Source organism: Salvia hispanica, chromosome 4 (genome assembly GCF_023119035.1).
Source record: "Salvia hispanica cultivar TCC Black 2014 chromosome 4, UniMelb_Shisp_WGS_1.0, whole genome shotgun sequence".
Classification (NCBI taxonomy): domain Eukaryota; kingdom Viridiplantae; phylum Streptophyta; class Magnoliopsida; order Lamiales; family Lamiaceae; genus Salvia; species Salvia hispanica.
This window is the reverse complement of record NC_062968.1, coordinates 49,866,089-49,892,720: the sequence shown is the minus strand read 5'-3', so window position 1 is coordinate 49,892,720 and position 26,632 is coordinate 49,866,089. Positions and strand designations below refer to the sequence as shown.

The 26,632-nt window shown below is 34.9% G+C and overlaps 4 protein-coding genes across 5 annotated transcripts; 3 read left to right on the top strand and 1 right to left on the bottom strand.

Moving 5' to 3' along the window:
• The first annotated feature begins 14,568 nt into the window (after positions 1-14,568).
• LOC125221319 lies at positions 14,569-15,195 on the top strand. The gene is made up of 2 exons (XM_048123440.1): positions 14,569-14,917; positions 14,987-15,195. The coding sequence occupies exons 1-2, from the start codon at positions 14,569-14,571 to the stop codon at positions 15,193-15,195; spliced, it is 558 nt and encodes a 185-aa protein (XP_047979397.1).
• A 63-nt stretch (positions 15,196-15,258) lies between these two features.
• On the top strand, positions 15,259-15,879 carry LOC125221318. Its single transcript, XM_048123439.1, has 2 exons — positions 15,259-15,601; positions 15,677-15,879. The coding sequence occupies exons 1-2, from the start codon at positions 15,259-15,261 to the stop codon at positions 15,877-15,879; spliced, it is 546 nt and encodes a 181-aa protein (XP_047979396.1).
• An 814-nt stretch (positions 15,880-16,693) lies between these two features.
• On the top strand, positions 16,694-18,724 carry LOC125222196 (transmembrane protein 205-like). Its single transcript, XM_048124691.1, has 3 exons — positions 16,694-17,014; positions 17,549-17,768; positions 18,387-18,724. The coding sequence occupies exons 1-3, from the start codon at positions 16,809-16,811 to the stop codon at positions 18,600-18,602; spliced, it is 642 nt and encodes a 213-aa protein (XP_047980648.1). The 5' UTR covers positions 16,694-16,808; the 3' UTR covers positions 18,603-18,724.
• A 2,566-nt stretch (positions 18,725-21,290) lies between these two features.
• On the bottom strand, positions 21,291-24,570 carry LOC125222195 (phospholipase A1 PLIP2, chloroplastic-like). 2 transcript variants are annotated; one of them, XM_048124688.1, is made up of 5 exons: positions 23,796-24,570; positions 22,945-23,448; positions 22,788-22,847; positions 22,194-22,610; positions 21,291-22,080 (listed from the first exon to the last, which is right to left on the bottom strand). In XM_048124688.1, the coding sequence occupies exons 1-5, from the start codon at positions 24,360-24,362 to the stop codon at positions 21,505-21,507; spliced, it is 2,124 nt and encodes a 707-aa protein (XP_047980645.1). In that variant the 5' UTR covers positions 24,363-24,570; the 3' UTR covers positions 21,291-21,504. The 2 variants fall into 2 exon arrangements, with proteins under 2 accessions (XP_047980645.1, XP_047980647.1); XM_048124690.1 differs by having other exon boundaries at positions 23,874-24,570.
• Between the last annotated feature and the right edge of the window lie 2,062 nt (positions 24,571-26,632).

Below are 26,632 nucleotides of genomic sequence, written 5' to 3'. Positions count from 1 at the left end.
TTTGAGTTGTATTACAACCTACTATTACTTTTGTATTCTCAATTAAGAACGAGCAGAGTTGTGCATGCAATTTGATAGAAATCCGGTTGGGCCACTAGCCCAAATTTTAAGTCCAGAACTATACTGTTGGGTCAGTCAGTTTTTCGTTTATAGCCCAGATATACTAATGGACCAGTAAAATTTGACCCACATGCAGTCGACGGCTCACTATAATACCATGATAGAAATCCATGGGTTCCATCCTAAAACCAATTAGTGATAGGAGGAGGGTCCATGAGACTTATATAGTGATTTCAATTCTCTTTGTACACCGATATGGAGGGATGTGATCAGGTCAATAAGTGAAATTCTGTCAAAAATCAAAGTAAATCTCAGTCATTGGATCTTGTGATGTAACCGTTAGATTAATGTCACGTGTCATCTAATAATGTAGATTATGTAGTCTAATAATATAGCTCGTCTAATAATGTAACGCGATTTAGTTGAATAATGTAGATTGTGTAGTCTAATAATGTAGCTTAGCTAATAATGTAACGTTTTTACTATAATAATGTAGCTCGGATATTATTATCACAACCATCCAATCTAATGATCCAATGGATGGGATTTGCTTTGATTTTTTACAGGATTTCACTTATTGACCATAGTGTACCCCAGATGTGGGATAGTTGTATTATATTGTTTTAGTTTCAATTGCCAACATAATTTACATGTAAATGACCTAGTTTAGTTCTTTATACTCTTCCGTCCCTGAAAAGTATGGACTATTTTCTTATTAGTTTGATCCTGAAAAATATGAATTGTCTAATTTTAGAATAGTTAAATAGCATATTACCCTACATATAGTTTTATTTACAATTTATACCATTACACTACACTACTATTGATGTGGGGCCTACGTTCAACTAACATTACTTACACTACCATTTATGTCTTTCTAACTTTACCAATTATATACTATCTCCAACACATTTAATATGTCCATATTTCATTTTTAGTTTGTTTCACTCAATGTGTCGATTCATTTTCTATATTTGGAATTAAACATCTCTCTCATCTCTCCTTATTAAAATATTGAACTACATTTTTCTCTCTACATACTCCACCTAACAACTCTTCGTAAAATCTCGTGCCACTAAAAAATGTAGACATATAAAATGAAATGGAAAGAGTATTAAAATCTGTGTCAAACTAAATATTTTTATATTTCATTTGACCCACATATATTTTTGTCCGTATCATAAAAATGAGTATTTTTATTTATGGAAAATTAACCTCAATTATCTATACATATATAAAAGGAGAGTTTTGGATTGTTTTGATTAACTATTTTGTTCAAAGGATGTAAATGCAATAAACAAAAACTATTAAATTAGATAATTGATACATTCATAATCATAGGGGAGTGATCAATTGCTAACTTATCATTTAATTGCTAACTACAACTAATTTAAGACCATAGGATTTTAGAAAACATGTGGTCTACAATTTGCCACGTGTAATTTTAATTTTTATTAATAAAATAAAAAAAAAAGATAAAAAAAAACTTCAAATTAGGGTTTTGGGTGAAAATGTCAATATAGTGTTTCGAAAATATCAACACAATGCCTTGAGAATGTCAACACAATGCTTTAAGAATGTTAACCCATTGCTTATATTGACATTTTACATGTATTATATTGACATGTTTTATATAGTATGTTGACATTTAGGGTTGTACGAAAAAATTTAAAAATTTCGATTTTTTTTCAAATTTTGACGTCGGAACATATGCATGTAGGATATCGTTGGAATCCTTATGAAATTATCTTTAATTTGATATATGTTATATGAATTTAAAGTTTTGGGATTTCTTTTAAAAGTTAGTTATAACTAAACATGTAGTTAATTGACATTAATACCCCTATTGATATTTTTTTGAATTAATCCTATGGCCTTATTGACGTTTTTCGTTGATCGTATTGACATTTAGGGATTAATGATCTAAGCTCTTAATTTGAATATCTAATGGCTATTATTTAGTTGTAGTTAACAATTAAGTTATGAGTTAGCAATATAACACTCCCCATAATTATATATATCTCTAGGATTGTGATCAATTGAGATTTTTTATGCTAATTGAGAAATGAGATGCAATATCAGCCACTCATTTTTATTAAATGAGTGGTCCAGATTTTTCCACATGAAAAATATCTTTAGATTGCAAGGGCAGAATGGTAATATCATAGTAAATTTTATTCAATAAATATTTTTTTTAATTTTTAATTTTAATTTTTTATTATTTTTTTTATAAAAAATTTAAATTATTATTTTTTTAAATTTTTTTAAATTTTTTTTAAATTTTTTTATTTATTTTTTAATTTTTTTTTTTTTTTTTTAAAAAAAAAAATTATTTTTCAACTACATATACAATTCATGTCAACTACACACATATAATGTCAACTATGTGTACAATCCATGTCAACTACACACATATAATATAATGTCAACTATGTGTACAATCCATGTCAACTACATATACAATTCATGTTAACTACACAATATAATGTCAACTACATGTACAATTCATGTAAAATAGTATTTATTGAATAAAGTTGTTGACATTTGATGTGTAGTTGACATGAATTGTACATATAGTTGAAAAAAAATTAAAAAATTAAAAAATAAAAAATTTAAAAAAATAAATAAAAAATAAATTAATAAAATTAATAAAATTACAATTATGCCCCTCTGTTGACATAAACTACATGTTGTTGACATTTCCCAAATATTCTGGATGAGTGGCCCATATTGCATCTCATTTCTCAATTTAGCTAAATTATCTCAACCTAACAAGACCCTATATCTCTATATATATATTATATATATGGACGGTGAGGAGTGATCAATTGCTAACTCATCATTTAATTGCTAACTACAACTAATTTAAGACCATAGGATTTTAGAAAACATGTGGTCTACAATTTGCCACGTGTAATTTTCATTTTTATTAATAAAATAAAAAAAAAGATAAAAAAACTTCAAATTAGGGTTTTGGATGAAAATGTCAATATAGTGTTTCGAAAATATCAACACAATGCTTTGAGAATGTCAACACAATGCTTTAAGAATGTTAACCCATTGCTTATATTGACATTTTACATGTATTATATTGACATGTTTTATATAGTATGTTGACATTTAGGGTTATACGAAAAAATTTAAAAATTTTGATTTTTTTTTCAAATTTTGACGTCGGAACATATGCATGTAGGATATCGTTGGAATCCTTATGAAATTATCTTTAATTTGATATATGTTATATGAATTTAAAGTTTTGGGATTTCTTTTAAAAGTTAGTTATAACTAAACATGTAGTTAATTGACATTAATACCCCTATTGATATTTTTTTGAATTAATCCTATGGCCTTATTGACGTTTTTCGTTGATCGTATTGACATTTAGGGATTGATGATCTAAGCCCTTAATTTGAATATCTAATGGCTATTATTTAGTTGTAGTTAACAATTAAGTTATGAGTTAGTAATATAACACTCCCCTATGGACGGTTATGGTGAGGGAAATTTATTTCTCTAATGATGAGAATATATTTCTGTAAGAGTGCAACAGCCGTTACACAATTTCACTCATGTTCCTTGGAACTTTTAAAGGTGTTCGACGGTTATGGTCGATTAGAAGTAACGTCCAAATAACTAATGCATGCCCATGAATTTGAATATTTATTTAAATAAGATTTTTGAGCATTCATAACCTCCATGTCTTAATTTTATAATTTATGATAATTCCATGATCTATCGTGTTCTACTATTGTGCCTATAAAAGGCATTGAGTTGTAGATAAATTACACACCAACAAAAGCATTCTCTATTCACTTTCAAGCTCTCAACATTTTATTGTACATTTTAGGAACATTGTATTGCTCAATTTTTGGAGCCCCATCAAGTTCATCGGTGCCTAACAGATTTGAGATGCAATATACGTTAAGAGGAAGTCGTTTTATCTTTGGAGATAATATGCCAATCTGAGAGCACTAACCGTAAATTTGTCTTGCGGGAAGAGGATTTTTCTGGACTAGACTTAATAGTTCTATTTATTTTTATAATTTTCACTTTCCATTTCATTTATTGTTGTTTTTTTCTTTGATTGCAATAGTTAGAGTACATCGTGTCGTGTATATATGGTTTAAGAATTTTATCCCAATATTTCTTACTACAATTCTTGGAGAGGGAGGAGTTGTAATATCATTAACTCGAAATATACATAATATTTATCTTCATCTTTACACAATTTATTATTTGTATATTTATATTGCCACTGGCGCTATAATTATATTAAGTGGTGTCAAAAAAATAATATTGGATCACTTATGATGAATTAATAAATTCACGTATACATAAGTATATGGAGCACGTATATTTGAAATGAGATAATTAAGCCTAACAAAATCGAGTCCATCAAACTTTTAGTTGTTTAAATAAAATAAAATAATCTGCTACCAAATTTTGGTTTACTAATATTTTAAAATTAGGATTTAACACTTAATTATTCTAGGATACAACTGATTTTATAGTTAGAATCTAATTATCTTATCTATAGGCGAGCATGTTGAGTAATTAAATATATTTTTAAAAAAAAGAAAATTTGCAATATTGACTATTGAGAATTGTAAAGTAGCATAAAAAAAATATAGATGTTTCGTGTTTTAACAAGCCACGTTTAATAAAGATAAATGCTTCAACATTTAAAAAGTCATAATGTAATAATGTCAATTCAACCCATTAATGTAAGGTTATTTTCGTGTAGTTTATCATTCGGATTTTTTTTATTGTCACAATTTTGACGTTTTAAATATTACTCCCTCCATTTTTTAAAAATAGCTACTCTTTCCATTTTAGTCTGTTCTTTAAAAATAGCTGATGCACTTTTTATTTGCACTATAAATACCTGCAAGTATACAGAGTAGGTATAGTATAGCAAAAGGTTAGTACCGGGTATCGAACACGGGGAAGATGTACACAAAGTGTCTATCTTCTACTAGAACTCAATTACTATCTGGAGAAACAAGAATTTTTGGAAACTTTTGAAAACAGTAAATATTAAAAACAATAAACAACTAAATGCAAGCAAATCACGGAGAGAAAAGTATAGAGATAAGGGGAATTCCAGGGATGTGCTTTCACTTTTATGGTTATACAAATTCCAAACTACAATACCCTAGCACAGTTAATACTTTGAAAGGACGAGTCACCTAACTTATGCTCATGCGATACAAACGTTGATTACTAACATTAGGGTTGTCAATCCTAACACGTAACTCCAAAAAGCTCCTAAGACCCTTGAAAAGTCCTCACTCTCAATTAACAGTGCCGTTTTAAAGGAAGCTAACTGTAGTGTCTACTAAGTGGATCTAACTCGCTAGAACTCTGTCACAGTTATGAAGCAAGTTGTATTGAATCATACATAATTGTGTCACTCAATTATGAAGCATCATGATTAACTTAGGGAAGAAACAAAGTAAAAACAAAACGGATATTAAATAGAAAACGGAATTGTATAACCAAAGTTGCTACTAACACATCCCTAGAATCCTATGAGTTTAGTTACACATGACTGAATAAACTAAAAACATAGATTGAAGGGAATTGTATAACCAAAGTTGCTACTAACACATCCCTAGAATCCTATGAGTTTAGTTACACATGACTGAATAAACTAAAAACATAGATTGAAGGGAAAACAAAACGGATATTAAATAGAAAACGGAATTGTATAACCAAAGTTGCTACTAACACATCCCTAGAATCCTATGAGTTTAGTTACACATGACTGAATAAACTAAAAACATAGATTGAAGGGAAAACAATTTGAACATAAAACTAAAGCAAATAAAACCCGTAGGTTGAATCCTTGTCGTTCTTGATGTTCTTGAAATCCTTCTCCAACTCCTTGCACAATTGAAGTACTCTAGCTTTTGATCTCTATGAATGTTGCAAGTAGTCACTCTCTTTCTCTATGAATGTGTTCTTGTTGTGTGAAACTCTTTTTGATGAAGCTTGAGGTCCTATTTATAGGAGAAGATTATTCCTCATCATAGAAGGAAAAGATCTTCAAAGTTTGGTAAATCTTGGAGCAAATCTAGGGCTGGTCGGATTCGCCGCCTTTCTCCGGCGGGCCGCCGCACCTTGGCCGGCGGTCGCCGCGTTGGAGTCCAGAGACTCTGACCCTTCGGTGGCGGACCACCACATGTCCTCCGGCGGTCGCCGGGCGAGACTCTTCTCCTAGCGTAAATTTCCGAGGCGGGCCGCCACATAGCTCTGACCGCCGGGCGCCGGCGGTCGCCAGACAACTTCGCGGCGGTCGCTGGTCGCCGTCTCGACTCCAGATTTCCAGACTATGCATTTTTACTCCCCTTTTCGGCTCAAATATGCACATTTCTCACAAAACACGTCAAAATACCAAAATGTATAGAATATGCAAATAATGGACATGTAGAGTGATTTTGATAACAAAAACGGACCAAATAATGGCCTTAAAACAGTGCAAAATCCGGGCGTATCAATAGCAACTTTCAAACTTTCTATTTTAGGAAATTTTTACACCCCTATACATCATTTATTTACCACTTATACCACTACAATTAATTACTTAAAGTGAACCCCATGATCCACTAACATTAATTTCATTACTTTTTTCTCTCACTCTCTCTTACTTTACCAATTTTTTTCTCCCTCTCTCTTACTTACCATGTTTCTCCTCCTCTCTCTTACTTGCTAAATTGTGCATTAAAACTCGTGTCGTTTCAAACCTCCCTATTTTTAAAAAACGGGGGGAATATGAGTTATCGATTTATTATTTTGTTAAAAGTGTGATTTATATTATTTAGTAGAGAGAATGATTGTTTTAAACATATTTTCCAAAAAGTGTCACCTCTAGATCGTTGTCCAAATAATTATGTTTGTCTTAATTCCGTTTTTAATATGTTTAATTTTATGTCTTTAGGTGTAAAAATGAATTGAGGAGTATATAATTATTGATTTGTTATTATATAGTATTCTCTCCGTCCCATAATAGATGGCACACTTGAGGATTGACATGGGATTTTAGGTGAAGTTTTTTGTGTGTTAGGTGGAGAGAGAAGATAATATATTTATATTGATGTGAAAGGAAACTTTTTTCTAAAAAAGGAAATGTGACATCTTTTGTGGGATAAATTAAAAAGGAACGTGTGACATCTACTATGGAATAGGAATGAATTATGAACTTATTTGAGAAAAAAATGACTAAGTTTTCCGTTTTTTTAATTATTAGAAATTCTCAATTTTTATAAGTATATTTTTTGCAGATAGCTAGAGTACATATTTTGTTTGGAAAATCAAAGTGCGGCATTGGAAAACCACACTAAGTAGTACTTGTATATTGAATCTTGGGATAAGTACAAATTCATTACTCCACCCAATATTAAGTTGAAATCTCGAATTAAATTAGTAATACTCGTTAGATTAGTTAGACTAAATTCATATATTAATTATAATTTTGGACCTAATACATGCATTTTAAATACTAAGAATATGTTTGACGGCCATCAAACTAAACACCAAACTACTTGTAGGCCAACTTTCACCGAACTACTTTGTTGACCACTTTCATCGGACTAGGTAACTCCGATGCCAATGTGAGATGTTATATAAATAGTCAGTTCTTGGGTATTATTATTCTGATTAATATAGCATACTAGTGTGTTGCAATGATTGAACGGAGCTTTTCATATTTATATTGTTTCATAAAATTGGTATCTATATATCTTATTGTTCTATTTGTTTCAATTTTTTAAGAAACTCGTTAGAAAAGTTTAAGGTTCAAGACAGAATTAGCTAAAGCCCATTATATAAAATTCTTGTAGTAAGATTTAAAACCCATTACAAAAGTGTAAGGTTTAAGACAGAATTAGCGTAAAGCCCATTATATAAAATTCTTATAGTAAGCCCATCTAAACTCATTTCATTACAACAACTCGAACTGTACCTAAATTTTTCCTATAAATACAACATTTTTTTTTATTTTATTCTGAATTTAGGGAATTTAGGGTATTTTTTGATAGCAGTATGAAGTTCTCTTCATTCTCGTCAATTTTCAATCTGAAAGGTATACCCATCTTTTTTCTGTTTTGGAATGCTACTTGGAATGCTACGTTTAAATTCTAAAGTTTCAATTCTAAAGGTATCATTGCAAGAGATTGGTGACATAGCCCTAGTGGTTGAGTGTAACAAGCCATCATAGTTGTTATTTGTGCATGTTATCCTTTGAATGTGGAGCATCTCCTTATTAAGCTTGAAAACTTTGTTAAGGTAGTAACTTAGGATATGTAACTATGTTTATAAAAACTGTTATGATTTATTTTATCCAATGATAACCTTAGCCGCCGGATAAAACACCATAAGATGATATTGATTGCCTTGTTTAAAGCCACTTCTACTTCTGAAGCGGGAATCATAGTTCGTCTTCTACAGGTATAACTCTTTATTTATAATATTTTTTTATTAAATTATTCTCATATTTACTCTTATTAATTGCACACCCTTGGATCCTATTCCTGTCACCATTTTGTTGCAAGCTCTTGCACGCGCCGCAGTGCATTCTGACATAAACATTTCACCTAAGTATATTGGTACTCTTCTTGAAAGAGTAAGTTTTATTGAATCTTTTCCTAAAGTCCATCTTCATACACTCTCATGCGCCACGGTCTTCTCCTATGTACATCCTTTCTAATATTGATAGAATAAGATGAGTGAACTACACAAATGGTCCCTGGACTATGGGTTTATCTCGCTCATAGTCCCTGGACTTTAAAAATATCGCCAGTAGTCCCTGGACTAAGGGTTTATCTCGAAATTGGTCCTTTTGGCTTTTTTTGGTACGAAAATACCCTTTGATATTATTTTGGGGGGTTTGGGCAATTTGGTCTTTTTACACTTTTAACATTTTAAATCTGATATTATTTTAGTTATGTACTAACTTTGATATTATTTCAAAATTATCATTCTTCTTCCATTTTGTTATCCTTCACTGAATTTGTTTTTTTAATTTCAATATTAGATTTAATTTTACAAAATTTTAAATATTATTTTTTAAATATCAATAAATTTTTTTAATTATAAAAATTATTAAATAGCAAAAATTAATAGTTATAATCAATATTTGTTAGTGTATAGTACTATGTAATCAATAAGGTATGACAACGCCTTAGTTTTAATCAATATTTAAATAGCTTTAATCGTAAATAGATTATATAACACAATTTATTCTGAAATAAATATGCATCTAATGTAAGACTAATATAATTTTTGTTTATTAATTTGAAAACAATCAAAATTTACTAGAAAATTTCAACAAAAATACTCCTATATAAAATTTTAAGTAGGATCAAATTTTTAGTCAACTTCATAATATTTAATCACAAGCAATTATAACAACCGAACGGAGGCTAAATAGAATAACTCTTATTTTTCCATCATGATTAATATTATTTTTCTGTACTTCTTCAATTCAATTGAATATTATATTAAATAACAAAAATTAATAGTTTTAATCAATATTTATAGTGTCCATGAATTAATAGTTTTCATTAAAAAATTTATTGATATTTAAAAATCTAAATATTAAATTTAATTTTATAAAATTAAATCTAATATTGAAATAAAAAAAAATTCAGTGAAGGATAACAAAATGAAAGAAGAATGATAATTTTGAAATAATATCAAAGTTAGTACATAACTAAAATAATATCAGATTTAAAATGTTAAAAGTGACCCAAACCCCCCAAAATAATATCAAAGGGTATTTTCGTACCAAAAAAAGCCAAAAGGACCAATTTCGAGATAAACCCTTAGTCCAAGGACTACTGGCGATATTTTTAAAGTCCAGGGACTATGGGCGAGATAAACCCATAGTCCAGGGACCATTTTTGTAGTTCACTCGAATAAGATACAATTAATGAAGCATAAATTATTTGTCAACTTAAAATAATTCCAAGGTCATTATAATTGATAGACTAAATTTATATCGTTTTCATTTGTTCGGGATGCAATAATTCAAAAGGTAATATTTTTTACCAAAACCGTAAAATTATCATACATTTAGAACCAAAAATGATCTTTAGTCAAATTTGTATCAATTAGGGGTGAGAATACGGGTATCCAAATACCCGACCCAAACCGGATAGACGACCCAAAAAAAAACCGGGTAGACAATATGCCAAGATAAACAATACATCAAATAAACAATATAGCTAATGGTTCCACATTATTTTCTCTCTCTCGTTGCTTAGATATTCTAAATTTGTGACGTTGCTTAGATATTCTAAATTTGTGACCATATTCCTTTTGTACTAATGATTTCATAATGATGCTTCATAAATAATTTCAAACATATACTACATTGTAGATTTTAAATATAAATACTATAACACATTATTTAACTTTGTTCAATTAGACCTTGCATTGGGAACAAAGAGATTAATTTCTATTGATTTGCAGGAGTGATTTTTGTATTTAATTAGTTGTCCCTCTCTCTCTCAGTACTTACAAATCATAATTTCAAATATATATTACACATTATAAGTTTTACATATGAATACTAATATATTATTGATATTTGTCCAGGTATTAATTGCATTGGAAATAGCATCAAATATAAATCTCTCTTTATCTATTGGAAACTGCATAAAATATGAATTTCTCTCTTCCCCCCCCTCTCTCTCTAGCTCTCTCAGTAGTCTCTCTCGTTCTCTCTCTCTCTCATTCTCCAAGTCTCTTGTTTTTAATCTTGTAAAATTGTGATTTCTACTCACCTTAATATCATTTTTAATGTAAGGTATTAATTGAAATAGAAACACCTAAAAGATGAATATGATATTTGGAATAATTAGAATAGGAGTAATATTGTTTAATAGAATAGATTTATGTATTAAAATAGAATAGGAGTAATATTGTTTTATAAAACCTATCCATCCTAAAACAAGTAGGCTACATCATGCACACCACAATTTTCGAAGCATGACCAAAATCAGCTAAAATGTATAGCATCTACAATGTGCAACATAAAAGGCTACAAAAATTATAAAGAAAAGAAAGAAAAGAAAACAACTTCATTTTCCTGCCAAAACAGTGCCACGTGGCAGTCTAAAAAACTGCACCTTTATATTTATATAGATATAGATTGGTTATGCAATATGTAAATGTTATTATACATTGAATCAAATACAGAAACAATCAATAATATAATCATAACCGAAGACAAAGATAATCGTCTTTATAGGAATTAGTGTTAATACAATCATTAAAACACTAATAATGATATCACATCCACTAACACTACTTTTTCATTAGTCTCTCCTACTTTTTCAATTTTGTCTCAATTCTTGTGCAGTATCATATACCCATATTTTTATGGGATAAGGAGTAAGAGCATTCACAATGGAAGGGTGAAGGTTCTGTTCAGGTACATTCCTCGGGTTTTCGTATGTAAATTGGTGTGTATTCAACTGATCAGGAAGAGATTCCTGACCTAGCTGAGTCGTTGGTACGACAACCGGGACCTGGCTTCAAACAAGTTTCCTCAACCCACTTCTACTGATTAGTATAATAGAGGTAAGGGTCGAATCCCACGAGGATGGACACGTTTTGATAACTGCGGTGACTTTCCTGGGTGTTTTTGGGTAGCTACCACGCTTGGGTTGAGATTTTACCTAGGCAAGAAATAAAGGTGGTACTCTACTGACTAGTACTAGTAGGCGTGAAAATAACAGGCATGTGGTGGTGTTCGTGAAAATGGGGGACAAGGTGTCTCAGAGGCATATGGAAAGTAGACAGTTACTAAAAGAGGAAAATTAGACAACAAGGTATATCTGGTGGCTGGGGGCTCTCTGACAGGTCTGGATAGTACAACTGAAAAGTAGGGAACAAAAGCAAAAGTAACTTAAAAGTAAAAGTGGTCCAAACTAAAGTTGATTTTGACGTTTTCTTCTTCACCAAGTATTGACAAAAATCATATGAACACAAACACCATAACTGAATTCAGATTCATAACCTCAAACTCAAGATCCATTGATTAAAGTGCTCAACTTAGAACAAACGATGAAACTGCAATTTTACTTCTACTGACTGACATGCAAGGTGGTAATCACGGCGCAGAAAAGAAACTCATGCACGGAAATTTGACTAAACATAACTGCAACTTCAAATCGACAACTCCAGATAAGAAAACACTTGGAAATTAAAAGCAACAACTAGATCTAATTTTCCTAGGCAGAATGAAGCAAACTCGAACCAAAGCGACATACGAAATAGAAACTTCATAATTTAAGCTTTGGAACTTCACAAAGTATTTCAAAAGGCAACAACGATTAGTGTTTACAACAAAACCAACGACGAAAACAAGTAAGAATTAAACTAGAAAGCAAAGTAACGATTGTTTGGCCACTTCGGGCGATGATACTACTATACTACTACGATAACTGGCTGGAACGGTGGATCGATGACTTCTCCGGCAGACTTCTAGACGTCAAGTGACCATGGCTGTGGCGAGGAACGACATATTGGACAATGCTGAAGGAACTGATCTTCTAGAGAGAATTCTAACTAAGTGTGGTGGCTGGACTTTTTTCGAACCTCTTTCTCTCTCTCCAAGTGGCTTCTTTTATAGGGAGGCTTACCCTTGCTTTTAGGGTAGACTTCCTTCACGTTTTGACTTTTCCGCCCTTGGTAATGATCATCCCCAGACTATCCTTCTTCTCCATCTCGAGCTTTTTCTCTGGCATGCATCCTGGTCAGTATTGCTCCCTTCTAGCGCCCTTTTCACTTGCGTCACCTGAATCGTCTCCTACTGACTTGGATCCTTTAATTCTACACACTTGAACAACTGTTTTGCAGATAATACATGCATTTCACTACATACTGACCAGTAACCAAGGCTTAGAATACGACTTATCAAAGGGCCTTCCCAGAGGCCCTCCCATTCCACATCAACATTTGACCTAAGCCTATCCTCATAAGTGACTCCCACCCCAACTTATTAAAACTTTTACTTCCATCAATTACCCCAACTCAACCCCAATACATATTTTTTTCTATATACTTTTAATTAATGTAAATTTTATAATTTTTATTCAAATATATTAAAAGACTGATATAAAAATTATATAAATTATTTTGTATTCAAATTTATAATAAAAATTATTACACATTCTTAGATAATTGAAGTACAACATAATAAAAAATTAAAAAATAAAAGAAATAAGGTTACAATAATAGAAAATAAATAAACCAAACTACAAACTAAAGTGAAAAATCAGAGAGATACTAAGAAAAGGATAAACATTACACATTCAACTATTTTTTTCTGATGAGTTCTACATATTAAGTGGGATATATATAGAAAAATGAAGCACAATATAGTACTGGTATTAAATAAATAAATAAAATACTCCCTCCGTCCACAAAAAATAGAGCACAATTACCATTTTTTGCCGTCCACAAAAAATAGAGCACATTCATTTATGGAAAGTTTTCAACAAATAATAACCCTACACATCATTCCACTAACACTACTTCTCACTTACTTTTTTTCCTTCTCTCTTACTTTACCAATTCTACATTAAAATCCGTGTCATACACAAATTGCTCTATTTTTTGTGGACGGAGGGAGTAATAAATAAAAAAAATGAAGTAGTTCACGTCATTTTTTGGAAGATTGGTTCACATGATTTTTTTGGAAGAATAATTCACATGATTTATTTGAAAGAATAATAATTATTGAATAAAACATTTTAATGTTCAACCACTAAAAATAAGACATGTGGACTTGACCCTACTTTTTCTTTGGGGGTAAATAAATTTAAAAGCTAAAATATTAATACGCAAATCTTCGTTGTATTATGACAATGGAAAAAAGAATACAACGAGATGCAATTTTACATAAAACTAAAATAAAGCATCAGTGCTCATATACCTCTACCACTCGGTTTATTACTTCGTCGTCGGAATCGCTACCGGAAGACATTGATATTCTACTAGAGTGAGAAAGAGTACTGAAATAAAATGAGAGAAGATAAGATGTTGGTATGGAAAATGTAAAGAATGAGATGTGGTACTTATAGTAGAAAAAATAGAATTAAAAAGAAAGGTATATGCCGATGATCGGCCCATCCCCACAATGGATATTCGATCATCGGCATATTCCATCGGCTTGGCCGACATATTAGCCTTTGGGAGGGGACGGTTGATCGGCCCTTTAGGCCATCCACAATGGGGCGGACGATGCATCGTCCGCCACAGTGGCATCGCGGACGATGGAGAAGCGGACGATGCTCCATCGTCGTCGCATTGTCCTCCACTGTGGGCGACGCGGACGATGCGACAGACGATAACACGAGTTTTCGTTTTTTTTTCGTTTTTTTCAAAAAAATATTTTCTATTTAAACACCCTAATTCTCTACCATTTCCCATCTTCCAATTTCACATCTCCTAATTTCTCTCTCTCATCCCTCACTTTCCAGTTTTCTCACTACAAAAATGAATCCCGAAAGCGACGATTGGAGTACATCGGATGGCAGTAGACGGGCCTTGACTCGAGCCTTGTTCGATTGCGTTAAGGACGCCGCGACAGAATGCTTGGCACAAATGGAGTGCGAGCGTGCAGCGGCGGAGCAGGTGGCGGCGGCGCGGGTCCCTTGGACGTATGTCCCCCACGAGCACGACGTAGCTCACCAACGTCTGGTCGCAGACTATTTTGCCAAGCAACCACGGTGGGGCCGGATGGGTTTTCACCGCCATTTTAGAATGCGGCGAGATTTCTTTCTCCGCATTGTCCGGACGTTGGAAGGACGTGATGAATACTTCCAGTATCGGGAAGACGGCATCGGTAGACCCGGACTTACACCGCTGCAGAAATGCACGGTTGCGATCTGACAGTTGGCCTACGGCACCACAGCGGATATGTTGGACGAGTACCTTTACGTCGGGGAGACAACTAGCCGTGATTGTCTGAATAATTTTTGTAGGGGAGTTGTGGAGGCTTTTGGCGAAACATATTTGCGACGCCCGACTGCTGATGATTGCCAGAGCCTGATAAGGATGCACGAGACGGTGCACGGCTTCCTTGGAATGTTAGGAAGCATCGAGTGTATGCACTGGCAGTGAAAGAATTGCCCGACGGCGTGGAGAGGCCAATTTATTAGTGGCTACAAGGCCAGCCACCCAACAATGATCCTCGAAGCCGTCGCTGACCACCGCCTCTGGATCTGGTATGCATATTTCGGTGTAGTCTGGTCGAACAACGACATAAACATCCTCAACTCGTCCACCCTCTTCGCCGATCAATGCAGGGGTCGCGGCCCGGCCATCGAGTTCACTGCCAACGGCCTCAGATATCATATGGGGTACTACTTGGCCGATGGCATATACCCAAGGTGGCCTGTTTTTGTGAAGACGATCAGCTGTCCAATAGATGACCGGAGAATCTTGTTTGCGGCAAACCAGGAGTCTGCGCGAAAGGATGTGGAGCAGGCTTTTGGTGTGCCTCAATCGCAGTGGGCAATAGTGAAAGGTCCGACGCGTTTCTGATTCAAGGAAGTCATCGCCGATGTCATGTATGCGTGCACCATCATGCATAACATGATAGTCAAACAAGAAGTTGGACATGTCACCGATTGGGTTGATGATGAAGCCGGATCTAGCTCCAGCACGGCGACCCCGCCTGTCGCTCGAAATCCGATGGGCTTCGGTGAAGTTCTAGAGAGACAGACCTCAATGCGCAGCCAACAAGACCATGCGGCGCTCATGAACGACATGATTGAAGAAATTTGGAAGCATTTCGGCCATTGAGGATTTGTAATTTTTTTATTTCGTAGTGTAAAATTTTGAACTTTTAATGGAATGAAATTGTTTTCTCTAATTTTTGTAGTGTTTGAATATTCAAAAAATAAATAAAATGCTTACGGCGGGGCTTAGAGCGGGCTATAGTCCGCCCCATGTGGCAGTGAATAGGGCGGGGCTAGGACGGGCTATAGTCCGCCCCATTGTGGATGCCCTTACCTGCAATGGTAGGCAATGGGGCCGATCGGGAGGGCCTCTCCAACGGCCAACCATTGCAAACGGCCTAACAAAAGGACGAAGAGCGGTCCTATTAATTAAATGTGTCGATTTAGCCCTCGACAAACGGTGTAGATTCTAAACCATGAACAGGAAAATGGAGTAACTCGAAAGGGCAATCCAGTCAATTAAAGCCGATTTCTTATTCAACAATCCGGACTTAATGCATTCCCTAATTCATTTCTTACTTCACCTCTCACATACATGAGAGTGGGACCCCCCACTATAATATACTCCCTCCGTCCCCGATTAAGAGTCATACTTTTCCATTTCGGTCCGTCCCCAATTAAGAGTCACACTTCATTTTTACCATAAATAGTAAGTAGGTCCCACATTCCACTAACTCAATTCACTCACATTTTATTATAAAACCAATATAAAAAAATGGGTCTCACATTCCACTAACTTTTTCAACCAACTTTTCTTTACATTTCTTAAAACCCGTGCCCGATCAAAGTGTGACTCCTAATGAGGGACGGAGGGAGTAATATGTTTGTGAGGGATGGAGTAGGAAATGGATTAGAGAATGCATCGGGGGATCGGGACCGACTTAATGGTGAGGTTTTTATAGAGAGGAAGGTGAATAATTTCCAATCGGTAGTGAGCAGCTGCAGATTACACTTCACTTTTACCTGAATTCTGATTCAGTCAACCGGTTAAAGATGGCGTGGCTGACTAGATTTCTCACGGCGGTGGCGTTTTTGGCGATCGGCGTAGTTTTCTCGCCAGAAACCTTCGGATCTAAATCGGACGGCCAGCACTCGCAATTGCTCCACTCCTCGCTGAAATTGGCGCACCTGCTCTGCTTCTCCACCGCATGGGGCGCCGCTCTCTGGGTTACCTTCATCGGCGGCATCATCATGTTCAAGTAACTACTCTGCTTTTCTTTATTTTGCTTTTTCTCTATCCAAAGAGTCAAATCTCCGCTTCTTCGTTGCTGATGATGCTATATTTTGCAATATGAATTCGTTTTGGTAGCTAATTTCAGAACGTATGCGGTCTTGTTTTAGAAATTTTTAACTGCTACGCCTTGTTTATAATTGTTCATTGAAACGGTGTAGTAATTGAAAGTAATTTTAATCTCCTGGGGAGGATACACTGTGTGAGTGTGTGTAGTATATATACGCCACACATTTGCGAATATAGTCTTGCACATGTTGTTATGTTGGATTATCAATTATGCTAAGGATAATGCATATAGCTTTTGGTGTTATGTTAATTATGCATCTCTCTATTTGGTAAGAGAATCCAATTAGTTTTAATGGTTGATTGTCAGTGGTGAAATTGGTGAGTGGAATTATATGTTAGTATTATTTATTAACATAGAAATGAGTTATACTATTGACTAATGCTTGTGAATTATTCCTATAAAACTCAATTTTGGTTTTATCTTTTTTGTAAGGAATCTGCCTAGGCATCAGTTTGGCAACTTACAGAGTAAGATGTTTCCAGCATACTTTTCCATGGTGGGAGTGTGCTGTGCAGTGGCAGTAGGGTCTTTTGGATACTTGCACCCATGGAAGACGTCGGGGTCGACTGAGAAATACCAGCTCGGATTCCTGCTTGCTGCCTTCGCTTTCAACCTGAGCAATCTCGTTATTTTTACGCCCATGACCATTGAGGTACAAACAATTAGCTTCTAGGACTGTTTGCAGTTAGTGCAAGAATTGCTTTGCTGGACTTGATTGACCTTTTTTATTTGTGATTTTGTTTATGTCTCAAGTTTCCAATGTTTCTTTTGATAGTGATGTAGTATATGATTGGACTCATGACCTTAAACATGTTTATTATATCTAGGATTCTAGTTGCATCTAGCCACGGGGGAGTATATGATTAGTGCAAGAATTGCAATTGCTGGACTTGATTGACATTTTTGCTTTCTGATTTTGTTCATGTCTCAGGTTTCTGTTGTTCTTTGATAGTGAATATGATTAGAGTCGTGACCTCAGATGTGTTTACTGTATCTAGGATTCTAGTTGCATATTTGTAACCACAAGGAGAAGGCATTGTTGGAGGGAATGGGTTTTTTTTAAAATATTTTAATTCCCCTTCGGTGCTGTTGGCTGTTGCTCTGCTGCTTCATGTGAAGAAAGTTGAAATTTGTGATTCATTTAGCTATAGTTTTATTTTATTGATGTGAACTATATGATAGGAAAGCACTAGGCATCATTATATCGTGCATCTTCTGGTCAGTGTAGCTACAAGCATGTTGAATCTGATTTCATTTGTGGTGCAAGCAGATAATGAAACAAAGGCACAAAATTGAGAGAGAAGTAAATATTGGGGAAGAAGTTGGTTGGACGAAGAACCAAGAAGTTGCAAAGAAAAATCCGAAGCTTGCTGCCATGAACAAGAAATTTGGTATGATCCATGGATTATCTTCTCTTGCTAATATCTTCGCATTTGGTAGTCTTGCCCTCCACTCGTGGTATTTAGCTGGTAAACTCAATCTGTAAATATGCTGCATATCCATTTCATTAGGGGAAAAAATGCTTGGCTGTATTTACATGTAACATCAAACATTATACCTCATTTTCAGGACTGAACTTTGAAAATAATATGTTTACATTTTACAGTTTGGGAAGTTGGCACTGCTCTTTCTTGGCATACTTTTGTATACCTTTGGTCCATAAAAAATCAGATTACACATAAGCCCCAAATAGCAGTTGGTGTGACTTGTGAGTGTTGAATATGTGAAGCAATATGTTTAAATCTATTAGGAGCAGTTTGGTAGGGAAGAATGATAAACAAGAATGATAAATTAGATTGTGTGTTTTTGCTGATGATGGATTCGGAATTGGGTAATATTGCAAGTGCATAACTGATATCAGTATGTTGCTTTATGGTTGATATTGGAAGTTGAGATTTTTGTGATGAATCAATAAATGAGGATGATCAAAACATGTTTTAAGTGAAAGAATGGTGGATTGTGGGTGATATTTCTTGAGTAAAAAAGTGGGCAGCTTATGAGCTATAAATAGTGTACTGAATAAATTGATTTTAAAGAATGGGTTGTGGGCGGATGTCAATCGGGTCAGCCCACCGGGTTTCGGGTCAACCCTATTCGGGTTGCGGGTCAATTGGGTGCGGGCTAATCGGGTTGTGATTTTTTTCGGGTTATAAAAGTTCAACCCTAACCCTAAAAGCTCAGGTTCCGGGCTAGCCCAACGGGCTAATCGGGTTGCTACCGATAAAATTAACATGCGACCAATCCAATAAATAGTGGTGAAAATTAGTTATATTTATAAAATGCAAAATATTTAATTATGATATATTTGAGATATATGCTTAAACTAAAACATAAACACGATCATATACTCAAATAATATTTGAGATTTATGCAAAATAAAACATAAACATCAAGAAATTTTAAAGCATGTTTTAGAAATTTAAATATATATTTTAGTGAATTTGAAGTTTCTAATTTATATATCTATTATTATGTTAATAAAAATTTAATATATAAAATTGAAAGTTATTTTTTTAGTAATCTATATCATAAAATAACCAATGAAGTGTCGAATTAGAGTCAAACAAATAGAACAATAGAAATTTTATCGGGTTTTCGGGCCAGCCCATCGGGGTTTCGGGTCTGGCCCCTAACGGTTGCGGGTTAGTCGGGCTGTAATTTTATCAGGCTGGAAAATTTCAACCCTAACCCTGTAAAATTGGCTGGCTATTCGGGCCGGCCCACGAGTTGGGGGCTACATTGACGTCCCTAGTTGTGGATGACCTTAGCAACCAACCTTACAACTATGTTCCTTAAATTTTTAAGTTCCTTGGTGCATAGTGAATTTGAGGTGTCTATGACGTTCACTCCATGTCTTTAATATCACGACGGGCCTTGTAGAAGCATTTATTAGTAATGCTTTTCATTTGCCAAAATAAAATGACTGAAATTTTCCTATAGTTAGGTAAGAATTTCTTTTCTTGGAAGTATTTATATAGTCCGTTTAATATACACATTTCTCGCGTCAAGTTTGGAAATTGCAGCAACATTCTATTGCCATTTAAATTTGACTGTGAGGTTGAAAGTTACTCCCTCCGTTCCACATTTGGAGTCACTTATTGTTATGGCTCGAATTTTAAGAAAAAGTTGAAGTATGTAATAAATGAAATGAGATGGTGGAGTGTGTAATAAATGAAGTGAGATGGTGGAGTTAGTTGAAGGTGGGTCCCTTTTGACTTTTGATTTTTGTTTTGATTTATTTTAATGTAGATAATGTCATTTTTATGTAATTTTGATAAAAAAATGGGATAAAATTGTATGACCAAATATGGAAAATTCTAAAAATGATTCTTAAATTGGGACGGACTTTTATGGCAAAAAGTGACTCTTGATCTGGGACGGAGGGAGTATTTAGGTAGACAACAATTTTTTTGTAAGTTTCTGTTGCAAGTAGCTGACATTATGCTGTTATTCCAACGTTATTTTATTTTGGCCTATTTATTGTCAGTGAAACCTTAAACGTGTATTTTGCCTGTAAACATTGATATCGATGTTTTGACGAACCTTTTTATCGTTCGCAATATTTCAATCAATAAATATTGGTAAAACTCAAAATAAAAGTACTGGAGTGGTATTTACTTCCTCCGTTCCATAGTAATATGGACGTTTTTCCATTTCCGTTCGTTCCATAGTAATAGAGTCATTTCCCTTCTTAGTAAAAGTCAACATATTTTTCCACACCTACTTTACTCTCTCTTATTTTTTTCTCTCTTCATCTCTCTACCTTTTCCGTTTTCCACTTTATTCTCTCTTTATAACTCACCTAACACAATTTTTCTTAATCTCCGTACCGAAAAGTTTTGCCTCCGTTACTATGAAACAGAGGGAGTACTAAATTACAAAATCGTCATTAACCATCACTTTAACCACTTTTTCATTCTTTCTATCTTGTACTTCAATTCTCCTTTTCCCATATACTTAACTCAATTTCATTTAAAAAGGCATGTTGTTCAATATTAATGTTTTTTTGTTTTTTTTATTCTTAGCAAATTGGTCGTGACAATGCTCTATGTGACAATCTCATAATGTCTTTCTTTCTCTCCCATATTTTACCAATTGCATGTGATATCTTACTTCATTCAACATTCGAGACAATACACTGTCATAAATGCTAATGCAAATTAACACAACAAAGTCATCCAAATCAAAGTACACATATATAAATAAATAGATATTCATATATATAAGACCAATAGCCGTGTAAATTTCCATCACGTCTGCAATTTCCACACTGCAAACCAAATTATTGCCCCTCCATTGGTAAAATGAATAAAGAATCATCTACTTCTATTATTATTGCAAACCCTTGTGAAAAATTATCACCAAAAGTTTGCAAAAGGTGTTTTTGATCAATTCAAATTGACCAAACTAAAGGCTCCCAATATCAATAATCTAGCAGGAAACAAGAACACCACCAGCAGATGCATGTGTTGAGAAGCAACTAACCGACTAAACCGTTTCAACGACTCCCGCCCCGTATGAAAGACGCCGGAAAAGTTCAACTGCCCCTGCCTGACCATGCTGCTCGGCCTAGTAACTATGATGCCGGCATTTATCCCTCCCGGTGCTACGAGCGGCCACCAGGCTTTCCTGCGGCGCTCTCTCCTCGCCTTCCTGATGCGTTTCAGCTCGAGCTGGATGACGTTCCTGACGGATTTATAGTAAGAGTTCATGTCGTGGTCTCGTTGGATGGAGCCACCGGAGCCGTATGCAGCACGGTCGCTCAGGATCTCGAGAGGGTGAGGTGAGTTCATGAATACGTCCTGTGCAGCTTGGGTCTGCTTCTCTGCTTCGTCATCATCGTCTGCTTCCCGACATGTCAGCAGATAGAGGCCGCTGCCCGAGGGGAGGAGGTCGTGGCTGGGTGAGAATTTGTCGTCTGGTTGGAGAATCAAGAAATCCCCCATTGGAGTGTATAACACCTTCTGTTGATGGAAAAATGTGTAGACAGTTAGTTTCATGCATCTAAATGGATCAACATTATTCGTGTATCGATTAAAATGCTCTTAAACAGTTGTTCGTGTATGTATATATATACCTGTTTGTTGAGGCATGAAAGATTGCGGAAGTTCTTATTCACAGCCTTGAGAAATTCAGCAACATGGTTGGGGTAGTTGCATGAGAAAGCTCGTGGAACGATGTCCCGGTGCATCGTGATCGATTTGACATGATGGCGAGGCAACCCCAGATCGCTCAGCAGGCGATCCCCGCCACACATGATAGACGGTGACCCAAAAGTTATCACAGGAAGTAAAGAAGAACGAGGCGCTTCGCCCCTTATCAGCAACATGAGATTTACTAGCAACGACAGACTTCCACCAAGTGAGTGACCTGAGAAATGGAATCTGGCATGTTCACCGTGAGATTTGAGATGCTCGCGGATTTCAGGCAGCATTTGCTCATAAATCCCTTTTGCTGCCTCGTAGATACCTCTGTGCACGAGTACGTCCAGACCCTATAAAGACACAATGCATCAGATTTTCAATGTCACGAAACACACATCGATGAACAGTGATTATAACTAAGGGCTTACTATAAAGCAACTTCTCAGAAATCATCATATACATTTGAAGGCCAACAACTAGAAATTATAAAAGAAATTTTGTGATATGGTTAGTTTATGTATAATTACCTCAAACTGAATGGGCTCAAACAATAGATTAGCTTTCCATGAAGCCAGCGACTCCGACCCCTGAAAATGACAGATTTGGAAAGTTTGAGTAAGCAACATTAACATATAACAAGCTAGTCGCAACGTGGATAAACCAAGGAGAGCATCACACCCCTACCTGTATGATAAAGAATCTCGTGGCATTTTGATCATCATCACAAACAAACCACTCACAAGGTGAGGATTTCGTGGAGTTGAGATCATCTGCAACGGCCTGCTTTACTTCCTCCTTTGCAGCAACAACTGCTGTGACTGAGTCTGTGGTTGCCATCAATGAGGCCACATCCTCATTGATGGTTTCCTCAGCCAAGTCCTCGTTACTCACTGTCGATTTGGATGATTTCAACCGGAGAATGCTTCTGGTGTGTGAGTGCAGATAGGAAGCCGCAGTGGCTGCAATTTGATAGGCAGCATACAGTCTTATTCCATCAACCTTCGCCTCACCAACATCTCCACTCTCTGTTCCATCAGATTCGTCATCCTGAGCTTCAGCTGCGGTCTTTAGTTCTCTTTGCCTCTCTTCAGCTGACATCTTCTCTTTCTCGATTCTCATCGCTTGTTCCTTTTTCTCCAACGATGAAGTCACAAGCCGTAGTCCGTGGTGTCTCAGCAGATGTCCTGGCTGCAACACCATTCCACAGAAACCAATCAGCACGATGGAACTCAACTATGAATCAACAACTCGAACAACAAACAAAGCTAGGATTCAATGTATGATTTGTCATAAGTTTTAGAAATTCGCACAATTTAACAACAGTAGCCAGGAAATAAACAGTTGAATCACAAAGCTATCAAACTCTGCAACCCTAAATTCTACTGGAGAAAGCCTCAAGAATCAAGACTAACTCAATAAAGAAGATCAAAATTAGCCCAAAATCCCCAAAACTGCTGCTTCATGAAATAGTCATCATACAATTCAATCAGCATTCCTACATTGATAGATTCATAAGAAATAAGCAACAAATATACCTTAATTTGGGATATTGAATAAGCCAAATTCCCCAAATAAGACATCTGCGAATAAAATCTAGCTTCAGCAAGAGGCACCTTTCGCAGCAATTTCGAGAACGATTCTCTATCAAATTCCTTCTTTTCTTCGTCATCATCACCGTCGTAGCAGCAAACATCGCAGCCTTCATTCTCTCCACCGCAATTTTTGCCATCTTCTTCCAATTTCACCCCCAACTCCTCCACCAGATCACCGTGTTTTTCCTCCTCTTTCCACAGAGATCTCACATGCAAAATCTTAAAAACCCAATTCCTATCCCCATTCCCATTCCGCCCCTCCTCTTCGATTTCTCCGACGCCATCCCTCTCGTCCACCAAAACGGCGTCGTCGACCGCGATTGCCGGTTCGCGCCGGTTTTTTCCGCCGGGCCATAGAGATCTGAGGGGGTGCCGGAAAGTGAAACCCCAGGGCGAATTCTTCGGCTGCACCGCGGAGATCGACGGCCTATCGCTAAGGCGGAGATCAGCCGCTGCGATCGGAGGCGCCGCCATGGCGTGGATCCCCGCCTTGAACCACAAAGCATCCATTATCGAATTTTGTTGGCGTTTGATCTTCTAAATAAATCTTGCTCTGTAAATAGTATGTAGTGTACAAGATTATTTGTGTCTGTGTATGTATAGGGAGTCGGAGAATGATAACATCAGCCACAATCTTTCCTCTGAGGAGGTTAGAGAGAGTGCAGCTACAGACGACCAAACTTGTATAAACCCCTGTCTCTCTCCCTCTTCCCCTTTCTTTCTGTAATTTGATTTCTGTAATGCCAGCCTGCAACTACAAATACTCCACTTTTCCTGGGAAAAGGGCATAAAAGTAATTAAATAATAACTGGAAACTTAGCAATCAAACGACGTCGTGGCTCCACTTATCAATTCTTAATATTTCTATGCCCTTATATTTTTTTTTCTAATTATATCTTGTACTTTAATGTTATTTTAAATAAAGATAATCATCCTATGAAAATTAATTTTAATTTATAATTCTTATTCAAAAAGATTATATATTTATCCAACTCTCATATTATGTGATAATTAATTAAGATCAAATATTTTATATAATTGAGATATTTTAAAATCTCAAATTGACTTTTATTTATAAGATAGTTATTGTGTAACAGGTGAAAATGTTATGACCGTACACAATCATATTGCTTGGAGGTGTTCAGTTTGCAAGATTGTATCCGAGATTAAATTTCTAGTGTGTTTGGTTCATGAAATTCAATCTCATAACTTAATCCTATATGGATAATCATGAGATAATTAGTAATATCTAACCCCCTGCTATGACTAAAATAATCTCACAGTTCAATCCTAAATTATATCTTGGTATCCTAACACCATCTTAGAAGATAGGATCTCAAGACTCAAAACATCATGGAAAAATAGGATGTACATTTATTCGATTTTATTGGCTATTATTACTAAAATGATTCCCTTTCATTATCTGGAGCAAAATTTTAGAATATGTGTTTTTTAATGATTTGGTCCTAGTTTAACATTGATTCCTGCCAACTGTTTTCTAGTAGTTTAAACAATTAAGAACGAAATACGAGCAGTTGTGGATCCAAGATTCAAAAATAGAATAAGCGGAATTTATATTACTAATTTGGTTTAAGACGGATGTGTCTTTTTTTTTTAGGCAAACGGATAGGACAGGCATGGCAATTTCACGTCCGGATAAGGGAAAATTAGTCGCACAGACCTCCCACCCCCTAGATCCTCCGCTGAACACGCGCATAGACTTTTTTTCTAAATTTATTTTGTACTAGTAATATGTTCAAATGTCAATAAAAATCAGTTAATTAATAAAGATTTTGAATAAAAAATAATTATAATCTCGGTAAATATAGTAAAAAACAAAATATAAAATTTCATACATTCATAAAAAAATATTAATGCTATGCGAAAATATTATATGAAGTAATAGTACATAAGTTAATAGTACAGAGGTTCATGTTAAATGCTATAATAAATAGTGTATATTTTGTATCGCATATTTTCGAATATTACGTGACATAAACCTAATAACAAGGAGTCAAATATAAATATACCTCAACAGTAAAAGAATAAAGTGTTTTCATTGTTTTGCTCGCCTGGGATGCATATCTGACGTGGTGAGAGAAATGGGGCCCATATTAGTCAAGACACGATATGATATTTATTGCCACGTCATCATGCTACGGATGAACTACCAAGATCGTGTGACGTGTCGGTAAAGTGTTGTATGCGCTAGATTAGTCGCGTAATGGTTGCCGGTGCCCGGTAACTCAGTTTTCTTTCGGTGATAAAGACACTTATATGAAGTAATAGTACACGAATATAGTACTCATTATGATTAATGCTATCGGAAAAATAACATAAAGTAAACCAAACCATGAGAGGCCAGATCTGTGATTAATGTTAGTATTTATTTTGGTATGTGGAAGTTTCTTTTTTGTCAACAATGTAAAATGTAATTACACTATCGTATCATCGTTGTAAATTAAGAAAACGGACAAATTATTCACCATAATTCATTTGACATCCACGAAGGGGAGAATCCCACGATTTGAATGAAACAAATTTGAAATTGGAAATATATTTTGTGAGCACCAATTTTCAAATCATACTCTTCATAAAATTTAAACAATGGGCCATGAGATTTAGTAACTATACTATTTAATCGTCCAAACAAATTTCCACCTACTATATCAACTAATCACATTCCGAAAAATATATTTAGAGATTTCTATACTATACATTTTGTCTTATTAGTTAATTGTAGATATTTTTATTTTAAAAAGAGTTAATATTCTTAAAAA

Coding starts and splice junctions, on each gene's coding strand:
- LOC125221319 (XM_048123440.1), top strand. CDS start 14,569: ATGAATCCCGAAAGCGACGATTGGAGTACATCGGATGGCAGTAGACGG. Junction 14,918..14,986: donor GTATCGGGAAGACGGCATCG/GTAGACCCGGAC, acceptor ACGGCACCACAG/CGGATATGTTGGACGAGTAC.
- LOC125221318 (XM_048123439.1), top strand. CDS start 15,259: ATGATCCTCGAAGCCGTCGCTGACCACCGCCTCTGGATCTGGTATGCA. Junction 15,602..15,676: donor GCAGTGGGCAATAGTGAAAG/GTCCGACGCGTT, acceptor ATAACATGATAG/TCAAACAAGAAGTTGGACAT.
- LOC125222196 (XM_048124691.1), top strand. CDS start 16,809: ATGGCGTGGCTGACTAGATTTCTCACGGCGGTGGCGTTTTTGGCGATC. Junction 17,015..17,548: donor GGCGGCATCATCATGTTCAA/GTAACTACTCTG, acceptor CTTTTTTGTAAG/GAATCTGCCTAGGCATCAGT. Junction 17,769..18,386: donor TTACGCCCATGACCATTGAG/GTACAAACAATT, acceptor TGGTGCAAGCAG/ATAATGAAACAAAGGCACAA.
- LOC125222195 (XM_048124688.1), bottom strand. CDS start 24,362: ATGGATGCTTTGTGGTTCAAGGCGGGGATCCACGCCATGGCGGCGCCT. Junction 23,449..23,795: donor ATTCAATATCCCAAATTAAG/GTATATTTGTTG, acceptor ATGGTGTTGCAG/CCAGGACATCTGCTGAGACA. Junction 22,081..22,193: donor TTTCATGCCTCAACAAACAG/GTATATATATAC, acceptor TTCCATCAACAG/AAGGTGTTATACACTCCAAT.